The following is a 15,892-nucleotide window of genomic DNA, read 5'->3' on the forward strand; positions in this document are numbered from 1 at the left end:
CATTTGTTTGCACCATTTATCATAATTCTTCATATCAAGGATAGGTAGGTTTGCCAGGATTCTTTCATTGGAGACAGAATTCATGTTGCACACTAGGTGTTTGTGGATCTGAATCGGGCTTTTGATGCCAAATGTTTGAACAAGACACCATACGATCGGTGAACAATGGTGTAGAAACTTTGGATGTTGAGAGAGAGAGAGAGAGAGAGAGAGAGAGAGAGAGAATTGAGGGTGATAGATTGTTATTGCATTAACTTAGGATGAATGTGCATCCTAAACACTTATATATGAGATACAATACAATTGAGAACTGAATTGACAAAGTAAAATAACAAAAAACACAAAATATCGCGCTTGTAACCGGTTAACCAAAGTGGTTAACCGGTTACACTTGACACTGAATTAAATTGGAATTAAATCAGCTTCAGTGGTAACCGGCTACACAAAACTGGTTAACAGTTACACGTGCAAAAATACAATATTTATGCTACATGATTGAACTTCAGACTTTACTGTAACCGGTTATATACCCGCATTAACCGGTTACAACACTTAAATTACTTGTAAAACATCAACACAAACTATCTCAAATTATATCTTATTGGGTGAGTCAATTTGTTGACCATAAAAAACTTCACTTATTGGGTGTACATAAAAACCACTCATAAACATGACTCTAAAGCTAATGATAATTATTGACATTAAAATAAAATGGATTCCATTGAGCCATACTAGTAGAAAGGAAAATATGTTACAACTTAATTACAACATGAAATCCTTCCCATGATGGGGCCTGTGCATTCCAATTTCCATCACACTATGCTAGATGCTACTTCAATCTCATATTTCTTCATAATTGGAGTAGCACACACAATGCTAGAATCACTAACCTTAACAGAAGAAGAAGTAGCACTAGTTGTGTAAGTATTTGACACTTGCACTGAGTGAGTAGCAAAGTTAGCTCCATCAAACAAATGTTGAAAAGGGTTCAAAATCTTTGGAATTTCTAATGAACCTTCCAACATTTTCACCACAACACTCATTATAGGCCTTAATTCTTGTCTATATTGAACACACCATAAAGCTACCTTAACCATTCTCTCTGCAATCTCTTTATTTTTCTCTTCTATTCCACAAACTATCATTGCTTCCCCTAATAGTCCATCATCAAATTTTTTCCATACCCAAATTGGAAACCATTCTTGGCTATCACTATTTTTAATCTCAAGGTTTCTTCTTCTACCTACAATTTCAAATAATAGCATACCAAAACTATAAACATCACATTTGTGAGTTATAGGAAATGGCATCCAAAGCTCAGGTGCAGCGTAACCGGGCGTCCCCCTTCCTCCGGTCATCGTAATGTGAGTATTTTCTCTGTTGCAAAGTTTCGCCAAACCAAAATCAGCAACTTTTGGATAGAAGTTCTCATCCAAGAGAATATTTCCTGGCTTTATATCATAGTGGATTATTCTATGTTGACACTCTTCATGCAAGTAAGCAATTCCTCTTGCTGTACCGATTGCAATCTCATGAAGTTTTTCATATTCTAACGCCTTTTTTTCGTGAAACAAATACCTGTCAAGTGATCCATTTCCCATGTACTCATAAACAAGTGCTATCAAGTTTCTTTCAAAGCAAAATCCATATAGCCTAACGAGATTAAAGTGATGAATTCTACCAATTGTTCCGACTTCTGCCATAAATTGTTCGTCGATTTTCTTGTTAGAACCACCGCGAAGAACCTTCACAGCTACCATCGACCCGTTACTGAAAACTCCTTTGTAAACAGTTCCAAATCCACCTGATCCCAACAAGTTGGAATAGTTGTCTGTTGCAATTCTTAGCTGTTGACCAGTGAATCTTATTGGTTTCTCCCTTTCCATGTCGTTTAGAAATTTATCCATTGTGAGAGTTATAAATTGTGAATCTGGACTAATGGAACTAATGGATTTAGATCCACCTCTTACTTGATTAATTCTTCTACAAACACAAACAAAAATAGCTACTTTAACAGCAACTACTACTGCAAAATAGACAGTGTTATGTTAGAGTTCTTGTCACTGAACAAATGAAAAAAACAAAAGTTGAACAAAATATAATAAACAAGAAGATCATCATAGGTTGATTAGAGAATCCTACCTAGGATTATAACAACTACAACTCCAACGTCAGCACCACTGGTTGAATCATTGGTTGAATAACTGGTTGACATTAGACCAGAGATAAAAACTCCAAGGACTAGATATTGTTTTGTGAGGAGCAAAGTGGAGAGACAAAGTATTCACATTTATATGCAAATTAAGTAAACCCCCCTGTCACTCTTAAGAAAATAGCCACACACACACACATATATATATATATATATATATATATATATATATATATATATATATATATATGAATAATCTATTTAATGTGGCATGGAAATTTTCTCTCTTATTAGTCTTTGGGATAAAGTCATGGTCGATCTAAAAGGAATTATGTGATTAAAATTGAGTTATATAAATAATTTCAATTTATAAGTTTAATAATTAAACAAAAAAATTTTAAGTTTATTTTCTTAAGTGTCTAGCTATCTTCAAATATATAAAATCTATCAATTTTAATTTTTAAGATTTGTTTAGCGTGCATGATAGGATATAGACAATATAGTGTACTTGCTACAAGTAGAATAGCGAGAAAATGAGAACTTGCATATCTAATGAGTCTATGTGATTATGTATTTTTCTTTCTCTAACCTTTAAGGTTTTGGGAATTTATAGAGATCGCTTATCCAAGGCAGATCTCATATAACCCTATCATTAAGAACATGGGGATAGAGAGAGTTATTTCTCCCGGATTGTGGGGAGATAGTTTTTCCCCCTCCTTGATGCCCTTATACCATTATATCCACAGGATAAACGAGATTGATCGAGGGTGGGAGACTCAAATCTTGTCGAGCAATTATCCACTCCCATTAGGACGACCACACAATTTCGGATGATGAGACCCGCTTTGGGTAACTAGTCCACTTTTTGTTCCTAGTTGGGCTTTAACTCAATATATAATTTGTCATAGGTCATTCCTTATTTATGACTAAATCACCTATCCCAATCCACAGTCCCTCAATCATGAGACCTTATAAAAGGAAAAGCAAATTAATTTTGGCGCCTCGTCATCCTGAAATTCCGCGAATTTTCTTTAGCGAAGTATGGGACGAGACCTTCAAGCAAGGCATGGGGCGAGTCCCACAAACAACACCTAGGGCGAGTCCCTCAAGTAGAGCTTGGGGAGAGTCTCTCAAGCATCAACAACAATAGCAATTGCATCATTAATGCCTCAAATGATGGGTTTATCTTGGGAAGACAAAACACATGAGAACCTCTACCCTCTTTGTATGTGCCAGGGGTGTTAAGGATCCCCTACAACTGTTGGTGTGCCTACAAGGAGGCACAAATGGTCAACTTGAACTAGGTTCTACTTCTATAAGAAGGAGATTCTTGTTCTTTTTTCAAACAAATTATTATCACAATCTTCCCTTCTTGGTACAAGTTGTTCAAACATTATCAAACTCAGATCCCTTTTCACTTCTTGCTTATAGGTATACTGCTATTTTCTTCTTATCACATTTTTCTTTTCAACAATGGCGATTATTAGGGATTAGTCGATAATGGTAATGCAATAGAGTCTCCCAATAATATAGAGCTCGTGACGTTATATATATATATATATATATATATATATATATATATATATATATATATATATATATATATATATATATATATATATATATATATATATATATATATATATATATATATATATATATATATATATATATATATATATATATATATATATATATATATATATATATATATATATATATATATATATATATATATATATATATATATATATATATATATATATATATATAAAGAACGTGAGCAAGGTGACTAATCATTGACCATATGGCTTTAGAAATGGGGATGTTTGAAAGTTATGAGAGCACTTTTGATTCTAGTAGTGATTGTTACCATCTTTTCCTATTCTTTTTAAACAAATCCAAAGTAGTCAATGGAATCCAGCACCTCCAAACACATGGATGTCGAGAACTTTGAAACTCGTTACATCTCTGAGAGAACAATGGTTTCGTTTTAGAGATACCTCAGCCTCTCTAGTACAGATGACGAGAATGTGTCACCCTAGAACCGTATTTTGAAGAGGAACTCGCTAACTTGACCTCCCCACCTAACTCGGCCAACCCCTTCGTCTATATGCACCTATCGGTCATCCAAGGCCTGAGAGTTCTAGTTCCTTCCACTCTATTTGAGTCAAACGTTCTTGCGGCTATAAATTTCGCCCCCTCCAAATAACGCCAAACAGTTGGGTCTTCATTAGAGTCTTTGAAATCATTTGTCGGCGGATGGACACAAACCCCACCATAAGCATTTTCTTCTTATTTTGTGGTACTAAGACACGATTACATAGTGGTTGGGTGACCCTTGGTGCCTTGGAGGGAAAAAACATGTTATAACCCCATTTTAATCACAACAAGCATTGGAAGGACATATTTATGAGGGTGATGAGACGATGTGGTGCAGCCATGGTTTTCACTAGAGAGGATGATATATATTGCTTCCCTTTATGTTGGACAGAGGACCCAATGGCCATGGCTGGATTTGAGTATGAATTCCTTGCCATTACTAAGAAGGAAGTAGTTGACCTCTTGGATGAGTTCTCCATCATGAGCTCTAGAGAGACAACGAAACTCGATCGATGAGGAAATACAAATTGATGAGTATTTGTGTAAGTTTAAATTGTGTAAGTGTTCTTAGTTATGGCTCTTTTAATCGCCCCTTATTTATGTATCTTCCTTTTTTGAAAAGAATATATCATTTATCTAATTGTTGAAAGGAAATCTCGCTTGGCCAAGAAAAAGTCTGAGTAAAACGAGAAGTGGGATAACAGTCCAAAGAGCCACCCAGACAGCCTCATAACCAATCAAAGAAAAAGAGGTGGCGTAGGGTGTGTCATTGCTATCCCTCATTCCCATAAGTTCATGAAGTATGAGGGGTTTGAAAGGAGTTCATCCTTGACTAATGGTCAAATAATTAAAGTTATTACTAATATATAAGATGAATATGATGGCGATGAACATACTAGGTTTCCCACCAGATCCAAGGCCCATGGGTCCTCCTAAAGAGTGTCGTGCCATTTGCATTGTGGGGCAAAAGATTCCACACAAAGAGACACGTCATTGCCAAGCTCCCCTTACTAAGGACTTCTCCAATGATTATCAAGTCATCAACTATAAGGTATTTGAGTATATGACCAACATACTGGAAAGTCACCTTCTAAGAGGCCTTATGTGGGAGTGTGTGTTGTTTGAGGCTCATGACCATGCGGGTAAGTCTATTAATGACCTATAGGCCGAAGTAACCACCACTAAGAGGATGTGATTTAGGATCCAAATTCAAAGAAATGTTTGGCTAAATAAAATGATGGGATTGAGTGTTTTGAGGCGAAGCTCAAGTAAGACTTAAAGAAAGCAGAGATAGTCGCCAAAAAGCTCTCCTTTATGGAGAGCGGTCAGAAGGAATCTCTCGAGGCCACCTGATCGGGAAAATAGCAAGTGTACTATTTTGTCTTTTATAGTAATAATGGGGAAATTTCCCGAATGTCGATCTCAAGGACTGCAAGTCAATATTGAGTTTAAATTATCACTCAATTAAACAAAAAGTATTAATTTGGTTTTTAGGTGTAAAAATATAATAATAAAAGTAAAGGCAAAGAAGAATGAAAATAAGTGTTTATAGAGAAAAAAGAACAATGCCAGGGAAGGTGTATGATTTGTCCCTGTAACAACTCTGAGTCACTATTGCATCAACAAATATCAATTACTAGCAGTTCTTAAGGGTATTTTCTCCCAAGTCCTTAGTGAGAAAACCTTTAATCAATCTACCCTAATTTCTATGTCCATAGCCAATTAGGGTGAAGTTAAGCTTTATAATATCAAGAATACTCTGGTTCATACAGGGTATCCCTAGTCCTAGGTGATATCTACTGTAGAGTAACCTTATGAAAACCTTATCAATGGCGGTCCGGCCTAATTGATAACCACAAATCAATCTCGATTGGTCCGAAAGAGAAAGCAATAAACACATTAAAAGGTTACCGTAAAAACAGTATTATAAATTCAAATGTAAACTCAAATTCATTACAAGTCTAAATCAGGGACACCCCCTAGCATTGGGGGGTTTAGCTACTCATATTGTTTAAAACAAATACAAGATAAAAATTACACATTACAAGTAATTAGATGACTTTGATCCTCAATCGCTCCCGCTCATGAAAACATTCAGCTCTCCGAATGCCTTGATCTTTGTAATACTTGATTGCTTCACAATACTGTATTTTTCCGTATTCCAAGATGATTTTTCCTTTGGCAGAAGGTCCTCTTTTATAGTGAAATTTCCAAGCAGCAGTTGGACATGTCCAAAAATATCTCTGAAAAAGCCCGACGAACAAAAGCTCGAGAAAACTGAATGTTTGGGCTAGGGCTGACACGGCCCGTGTCAGCTGACACAGGTGGTCGTGTCAGCCTACTGTCCTGGCTGACACGCCCCTGGCATGGGGTGACACGGCTGGTTGAGGTGCCTGACACGGCTCGCGTCAACTGACACGGGTGGCCGTGTCAGGCCACTATTTTCTTCAACATGTCCTCCCTTGCCTGACACGGCCCATGTCAGGTGACACGGGTGGCCGTGTCAGGCCTCTTGTACCGGGGTTTTCTGCTCCTCTGCTTGCCGGAATCTCACATTGTCTCGTTCTGAGTTCCCTGGTTCTTCTACCTGGACCTATCGGACAAAAACACAGTTATCCCACACATAAAATCATGAAAATATAATTAAAATATAACAATGACTAAATATGCTTAAATATAATACCGGAAGTAAAACTAAATCGAAAAGCATCAAAAATGCTTGCACAGTGTTTCAAAAGTCTCGGTTTCTTGTCGGATCAGTAACGAAAACTTAATGCAAATGGTGACTAATCATAACCCCAAACTTAGCTCATTGCTTGTCCGCAAGTAATGTTTCAGACAACACTGTCACTCCCCAGAATTCTTTAATGTCTTCCCCTTTTCCTTCCATGAGTCCTGCTTTTTCTTTGTAAGTTTTCATTCGCACTTCCACTTTAAAGCACCGTTTCACCTGTCAGCTTATATCACATTCTCACCAATTCTCTTGGGGTTAACTATTTTCACTCATAATTCAGAGTATGCAATATCAACTCGCAAGGTTGAATAGTCTCTCTTTTCCTATCACATACACACAACATACATACTTTTGAGGTCTTTCGGGTTGTAACTTGGCTTGGGTTAGGGTATGGATTATAAACAAAAACGGGAAACAAGTGGGTTTTTGGTTCAGAGTTGATGTTACAGACTGTGTTTGTTTCTTTTGTTTCCTCGGTTTTTTTTCTATTTTTCTACCGAATGCCCTTTTTCATGCTTCTTTTTGAATCTTCGAGTTATAAATTTTTCTCTTTTTATTATTCTTTTTTCTTTCTCTCGATTCAATTTTTTCTTTTTGTTCTCGCACTTTCTTGGGCTTTGGGAGCTTTTGGGGTTTTTACCCCAAACTTAGCTTTTCAACACAGTTTAAATGCATTAACATGACTCTAAACAAGGTAAGGAAGTGTTTTGGCTAAGGGGTACAATTATGGGGTTTAAACAAACAAATGGATACAGGCTCAAATGGGGTTAACGAGGGATATAATTATTTAGGATGGCTAGAAAAGCTCGAGGTTAATTTCAAATAACGTGCCTCAGTGTGTGTATCATTGTCGCACCTCAAAAAATGAGAACACAACTTAGAAAAGCGCAATCGCACGCTCGCAATGATGGACTAAACAGAGTCGCCACTGAACTTTATTTATTCCTAAAAAGGAAAGGGGAAATATCGATAAAACCCAAGAAAGAACGACAATGATTATGATCGTCACAACCAATATCAGGGTTCGGGAGTCGATTATGCAAGGGGAAGGTATTGGCACCCCTCACGTCCGTTGTACTCAACGGGAACCATTAGGTTAGTTATGTGTGTTAGTGTTAGTTTGAAATGTTATGCTTCTCAAGTTATTATGAGGGAAAGAATAAATATAAGAGAGAAGAATGTTTTTGGATTTTTAACGAAAGGGACTAAATCTAAGTTTTTTTATTAATGGGCCTGACAAGATTTCGCAATCTAGCTCTTATGTATCTCAATAGAGAACTCAAGGCTTACGTAGTTCTAGGTAGAAAAATATTTGTTTGTTGATCGATTTTAGCGAAAGCTATATTGTGTTAATCGACGAAAACATTGTTTTACCTAAAACAAGTGAGGAGCGGACATATACCACACATCGAATGGATTTACGAATCAACATTCGGAAAAACATCACTTATCTCAACTCAACAATTGTGGCCGAAGCATTGCTTTACATCACCTTAAAACATGATATTTTTTGTTTTTTGAAAAGGTTTTGAAGATTAATCGCACGGCAGCGAGAAAAGAGTTTGATGTGTTGGATGTATTTTATAGGTGAATGACGAATGTTTGATGATAACGAGATCTAAGCCTCGGGATCAAACATTCGGGGTTTCACCGGAATGCTAGATTCCAATAGTCATTTTTCATTCGGATTAATTGAAAAAAATGTTTGATGGACAACGAACGCTTGATAAGAATCAATTGTTCAAAGAGTTGCGCCAGAAGGCTTGATTCCAACGGCCCTTATTTTCTCCATGTTAATTAAAGTGTTTTGATAGCGAAAGAAAGGAATGAATGGCTATCCCAAGATGCGTGTCTCAGGACCGATCATTTGAGGGTTATGCTGAAATGCTAGATTCCAACAATCCTCTTATTTCGTGTTTGTTTAAGAAAAAGAATTCAAAATTATGTTTTAATTGGGAAAAGAGTGGAAAGGATTGTTAATCAAAGATGATAAATGATTTGAATTGAGAAAGTTTCTCGAAGTTGGATCGAGTTTATTTATCTTGAAAGAAATGATTTTAGAAGGTCCAGTTGCTTAATTAGGTCAATTTGAATTAATCGGAAGACAAAAGACTTTTAGTTAGCGAAATTAATCGATTAAAATTTAGTTAAATCAATTAATTAGACTAATTATAATTAATTATCAAGAATAATTAATTAAAAATTAATTTAATCGATTAATCAAACTAATTAAATTTAATTAGCGAAATTAATTAATTAAATAAATAATAAAATAGAAATAGAGGAAGAGGTGTAAACATAGCAAGTTAGAAGTGAATACCAACACAAATTTGAGCTCAAAAGTCCAACTAACTAAAACCCTAATTAAACTATTAATTAATTATTAACTAAATTTCAATAATAAAATAAATATTAAAAAAAACTATATAAAAAAAAGAAAGGGGATGAGCGCCCCACTTTCTTCTCCTCGTCCAATAATAGTAAATTAATTTGTCTTGAAAGAGAAAAAGATAAAATACATCGGCCTATCAGAGGGCGACATATGGCAAATTCATAAATAAAAAAAACAATTAATTAAGAAAGGTAATAAAGCAAATGAGAAAGAGAAAAACACAATCTGATGCCATCTCTTCCTCTCTCTCCCCAAGCATTCATTATTTTATAAAAACAAATCTGAACAAACTGTATTTTCTTTGAAAAAAAGAATCACCAATTAAATGGTGAAACATGATATGTGCATTAAAAAAATTAAATTGAGATAGAAAGAGAAAAGAAAATAACCTGATATTGTTTTTCAATCTCTCTCCCAACTAGCCAACAATATTTGACCAAATTAATGGCTTTGAAAAAATAATAAATAGATCATCCAATTAAAATGGGGAATTTAGGTTTTTGTTGTGTGTTATTGTGTTGCTATGTTGTTGTGTTGTTGTATTCATGGAAATGAAAAGAGTGACTTTTAGGAAACTAAAAAATGGTCTTGCCAAAACACTAATTCTGCATTGTACATGATGTCCATCTTTTTAACATTTTCCTTATTTTGTCACTTGAAAATTATAGAAAAATATGCTACCATAAAGTGTATATGTTACAACAACAAAATTATTTCCCCTCTTTTTTTTTCAAATTAAATTTCTAATTCTTCTTTGATGGTTTGTAACTAAACTAGTTCTTATTTTTTTAGGTTCATTACCAAGAAAACGGCTTGAAGATAGAGGCATAAGACTAGGAGAATGATGATGGTGTTGGAAAAATATGGATTTTGAAGTGAATGAAGATGATTGATGCTTGAAAATTGAGATTTTTTATTTAGAATTTCTTAAATTAAGAAACAAGATTTGTAAAAATCAAACAATGTAATATTACATTGGTCAATTCGAAAATAGAAAAAAAAATATAATAAAAATTATGCAAATAAATGCAATTAAAATGATATAAAAAATGGAATGATTTATGAATATGAATGATTAAGAATGAAGGTCCTATTGAAATAAATAAAATAATTCTAAGGAAAATTATGCAAATACATGCCATTAAAAAAGATTGAATGATTTATGAATCTGAATGAAGGTCTTATTTTTTATGTGAATTGGTAAATTGAAATAGAAAAAATTCTAATGAAAATTATTCAAATAAATGTATTAAAATGAAATTAAAAATTAAAAAATGGAATAATTTATGAATAGGAATGCTTATGAATGAATCATGTTTTTTATGTGAATTGGTAAATAAAAAAAATTCTAAGGAAAATTAAATAAATGCTATTAAAATAAAATTTAAAAAATGGAATAATTTATGAATATGAATGCTTATGAATGAATCATGTTTTTTTTTGTGAATTAGTAAAATAGAAAAAAATTCTAAGGAAAATTAAATAAATGCCATTAAAATAAAATTTAAAAAATGGAATAACTTATGAATATGAATGCTTATGAATAAAGGTCATGTTTTTTATGTGAATTGATATAGAAAAAAAATCTAATGAAAATTAAATAAATGCCAGTGAAATAAAATTTTATAAAATATAATAATTTATGTCAATGAGTGGATGCAAAATGGTAAATACAAATTCTTGAATGTAAATGAATGTCTTTAGACTGGGCAAAATCTAGGGTATGACAGTTGTCCTTATTTAAATATCTTTACCAGATGGAATGAGTGATGATAAACCTCATGGTATCAAAAGTGAAAGGTATTTAAATACAAAAGACCCAAATTTTGCCCCTATGTGATGACATGTCGTGCTATGAGTTGAAGGACCTCTTTTAGGTTTGCTAGGGATATGATGGATCCTAGCGGGATTTTTATGATGGATGATGGACAGACCTGTGGAGAATGATGAGAATACGGTAGCGGTATTTCATAGGAAATGTCAAAGGCAATTGGTGGAGACTCATTGGGGATGACAATTTGCTGGGGAAAAGACACTGGGGAACATCCAAAGTATAATTTATCAATAGGTCCAGACATGACCTGACACTTTAGAATGTATTGAAGGTTCTTAATATTTCTCATAAGAAATATCCACAATATGTTTTATCAAACAGGTTCAGTCATGACTTAACCCTTTAGAATGCTTCTAAAATTTTTGAGGATCTCTTGTAAGAAATATATCCAATAAAAGATTTTGGATATTTCTAACATAAAATAGACGAGAGTCTTCTTATGAGAAGATTATCCATATAACACATTGGAGTTTTCTTACTAGAAAATCATCCACACAAACTAGATTAGGAGTCTTCTTACAAGAAGATCATCCATGCAAAAAGGGTACGATGATTCTTTACAAAGAAATCAATCAAAACCAAACATCATTGGAGTTTTTTCAACAAGAGTAACATCCAAGCTTTTGGGAATTCCTTAAAATGAAGAGTCACTCGTGACTTTCTAGGAACCATCAGGAAAAACAGGGTAGTCGAACTCTCTGTATATGCCAACAATTGGACTTAGACCGTAAGCAATGGACTACAACCAGCTTCTAACGGATTGGTGACAACTTCAACTGAACTTTAAATGATGTTGGTAACAACCAAACTTTAGGTATCAATTATGATTGTATTTTCAAACAGAGTGCCAGTTATAACTGGACTTTTAGAGAAAGCCAACAACAATTGGTTTTTAAGACCAAAGTGCCAGTTACTACTAGACTCTTAATAAACTCCAATGACCATGGGATTTTGAAAAGATACTAGTAACCACTGGATTTTTGATGATAATGCCAGTAACAACTGAATTTTGGAGATGTCAATGACAATTGAACTCTTGAAACGATACTAGTGACAACTAGATTTTAAGGGTACCAAATAACAATTGGATTTCTGATAAGATATCAGTGACAAATGAACTTGATAAACCAATGAAAATCAGTTTGGAGATAACACCAGTGACAATTGGACTTTACATGATGCCAATGATGATTGGACTTTGGATGGAGTGCTAGCGACAAATGGTCTTTGGGTCAAGGGATAACAATCAACGAAGAGACCGAAGGGGCAACACAAACGAGTACAAAGTACATTTTGAACCATGCATGATTTAATTTTTGTTTTATGCATGATATATGAATGATCATGATATGCAATGCTGACAATAGGCAGACTAGGAGTTTGTAGGGACTAATTATAGAGATTCTGATTCCCCAACACCAATAACTCAAAACCGTACAAGTAATAGGCGTATCCATAGGAGAATCTATCAAGATTGACAATTATAAATAACCAAAGGGCCATCCTTCTAGAGGATTAATAAGTTGTGTTCCATGGAGATTTTTGTTGGTGATCCAAGAGTATTTATGCAATCTTGAGACTTTCGGAAAAACAAATGATTTTCTCTTGATTTTCACATATATCAAAGTAATTTTGTTCCTTTCACTAAATTTCAAATTCTTTTCAAGTTTCAAAATTTCATTATTAACAAATAAATGACACTTTTCATAACAAAGAAAAACATAGAAGAACATAATTAACAATGATTGATAGGCAAAACTTGTATATTATTCAAGGATGGTATCACACAAATGGCGTAGCTCCATGAAATGTTACAATTTTGAAAATGGCAATAAGGAAAGGTTTACGTTGAATTCAGTGACCACTAATATCCCTAATAGATATGATTCCCCAAAACCTTGCTTCTAAGGGGAGTAACTGGATTGATCTTCCGCCTCGGATTCTTCAGTGTCAATCAGTAACAACTGATGCAGTTTATGCCTTTTGCCCCTAACTTTTGCTTGGATCGCCCTTTTGGGTTTTCAATCCACCGGGACGCTCTTTTTTTGTGCCAAAATTGCCCTTTCAGGTTTTCAACTTAGCGAGCTATAATTTTTTATTCATCCCTAACTTCTGCTTGGATCGCCCCTTCGGGTTTTTGATCCACCGGGATACCCTTTTTTGCCTAAATCGCCCTTTTAGGTTTTCGTCTTAGCGGGTTTTTATTAGGCATAGTATTTTTTAACTACATCAGAGTTCACGGGGTGTGAGAGCTCTTCCTCATCCATAGTTGTGAGAATCAAGGCACCTCCGGAGAAGGCTTTCTTCACAATATATGGGCTTTCATAATTGGGAGTCCACTTCCCACATGAGTCCTTGTGTAGTGGCAATATCTTCTTGAGCACGAGGTCTCCTTCTCTGAATTCCCGAACACGTACTTTCTTGTCAAAAGCCCTCTTGAGCCGTTTCTGGTATAACTGTCCATGGCACAAAGAAGTCATTCGCTTCTCATCTATGAGGTTTAATTGATCAAATCTGTTTTAAATCCATTCAGCCTCTTCTAGCTTGGTCTCCATCAAGATTCTCATTGAAGGTATCTCCATTTCAATCGGGAGAACCGCTTTCATCCCATATACCAAAGAGAATGGGGTTTCCCCTGTTGAAGTGCGGACAGAAGTCTGATATCCATGCAGTGCAAAGGGTAGCATTTCGTGTCAATCCTTATATGTCTTCACTATTTTATGCAGGATCTTCTTGATGTTTTTATTAGCGGCTTCAACAACGTTATTCATCTTTGGACGATATGGTGAAGAGTTATGATGCTCAATCTTGAAGCTTTCGCATAATTCTTTCATTGTATTATTGTTCAGATTCATCCCATTGTTTGTAATGATCCGGCTTGGAACTCCATAGCGACAAATAATCTCTTTCTTGAGGAACCGTGCGACCACTTGTTTTGTCACATTAGCATAAGAGGCGGCTTCTACCCATTTGGTAAAGTAATCAATGGCAACCAGGATGAAGTGGTGACTGTTGGAAGCTTTAGGCTCGATGGCGCCAATCATGTCAATGCCCCACATCGAGAACGGCCAAGGTGATGTTAAAATGTTTAGTAGGGTCGGAGGCACGTGTACCTTGTCTGCATAGATTTGGCATTTATGACATTTTCTAGCATAATTAAAGCAATCGGATTCCATGGTCAACCAGTAATAACCTGCTCTCAAAATCTTCTTTGCCATGGCATACCCATTGGCATGAGTTCCAAAGGATCCTTCATGAATCTCCTTGATCAACAGGTTCGCTTCATGTCCATTTACGCATCTGAGCAGAATCATGTCGTGGTTTCTCTTGTATAACACACCATTGCTTAAGAAGAATTTGGATGCTAACTTCCTCAATGTTTTCTTGTCAAGGGTTGTTGCATCTGTTGGATATTCTTGGTTTTACGAAAAGCATATGATGTCATGAAACCAAGGTTTACCATCGGCTTCCTCTTCAATCAACTGACAGTAGGCAGGCTTAACCTTCCGCTCTATCTGAATGAGAGGCGCTTCATTATGGAATCTAACTTGGTACATTGAAGTCAACATAGCCAAAGCATCAACTATTTGATTCTCAGTCCTCGGGATATGACGGAAAATGATTTCGTCAAAGTATTTTATTAGCTCCATGACATAGGCACGATATGGGATCAACTTGGTATCACGGGTTTCCCATTATCCCTTGACTTGGTATATCACCAAGGCTGAGTCTCCACATACTTTGAGGATTTTGATTCGGAGGTCAATTGCTGCTTCGATGCCTAGGATGCACGCCTCATATTCTGCTATATTATTTGTGCAATCAAAACACAACCTTGTTGTGAAAGGAGTGTATCCACCATTCGGATTCAATAGAACAGCTCCTACGCCATGCCCCATGTAATTGGAGGAACCATCGAACATGAGCTTCCACCGAGATCCGGATTCCGGTCCTTCATCAGGTCCTGGGATTTCACAATCTTTTACTACCATAATATCTTCATCAGGGAAGTCAAATTTCAACGGTTGGTAGTCTTCAACAGGCTGGTTTGCCAGGTAAGCAGACAACACACTTACTTTGATGGCTTTCTGGGATACATATTGGATGTCATACTCAGACAGTAACATCTGCCAACGGGCGAGTCTTCCAGTTAAAGCAGGCTTTTCAAATATATATTTTATTGGATCCATTTTTGAGATCAACAAAGTAGTGTGACAAATCATGTATTGTCTTAGACGGCGAGCGGACCATGCTAAAGCACAACAAGTTTTCTCCAAGAGTGAATACCGGGTTTTACAATCGGTAAACTTCTTGCTCAGATAGTAGATGGCATGTTCTTTTCAGCTGGTTTCATCATGTTGTCCCAGCATGCATCCCATTGATTTTTCAAGCACAGTTAAGTACATAAAGAATGGTTTCCCCCGAGCAGGTGGAACTAGAATAGGGGGCTCTTGCAGGTATTATCTGATCTTCTCAAAAGCCCTTTGGCAGTTAGAGTTCCATTCAACTGCTTGATCTTTTCTAAGCAAGTTGAATATAGGTTCGCACGTAGCAGTCATATGAGATATAAACCTAGAGATATAGTTCAAACGTCCCAGGAATCCTCTAACTTCTTTCTCTGTACGTGGAGCAGGCATTTCTTGTATTTCTCTAACCTTGTCTGGATCTACCTTAATT

General features: G+C 35.5%; 1 protein-coding gene across 1 annotated transcript; it reads right to left on the reverse strand.

Annotated features, from left to right (window-relative positions):
* Nucleotides 1-225: 225 nt before the first annotated feature.
* On the reverse strand, nt 226-2,340 carry LOC127137451 (G-type lectin S-receptor-like serine/threonine-protein kinase At1g34300). The gene is made up of 2 exons (XM_051063912.1): nt 2,143-2,340; nt 226-2,026 (listed from the first exon to the last, which is right to left on the reverse strand). The coding sequence occupies exons 1-2, from the start codon at nt 2,213-2,215 to the stop codon at nt 813-815; spliced, it is 1,287 nt and encodes a 428-aa protein (XP_050919869.1). The 5' UTR covers nt 2,216-2,340; the 3' UTR covers nt 226-812.
* Between the last annotated feature and the right edge of the window lie 13,552 nt (nt 2,341-15,892).

The sequence above is a fragment of the Lathyrus oleraceus genome, chromosome 1 (genome assembly GCF_024323335.1).
Source record: "Lathyrus oleraceus cultivar Zhongwan6 chromosome 1, CAAS_Psat_ZW6_1.0, whole genome shotgun sequence".
Taxonomy (NCBI): domain Eukaryota; kingdom Viridiplantae; phylum Streptophyta; class Magnoliopsida; order Fabales; family Fabaceae; genus Lathyrus; species Lathyrus oleraceus.

Excerpts from the sequence above, each read along its gene's own strand:
- LOC127137451 (XM_051063912.1), bottom strand. The coding sequence starts at position 2,215 with ATGTCAACCAGTTATTCAACCAATGATTCAACCAGTGGTGCTGACGTT. Across the intron at positions 2,027-2,142 it reads TGTAGTTGTTATAATCCTAG|TAGTAGTTGCTGTTAAAGTA; the intron begins GTAGGATTCTCT and ends TCTATTTTGCAG.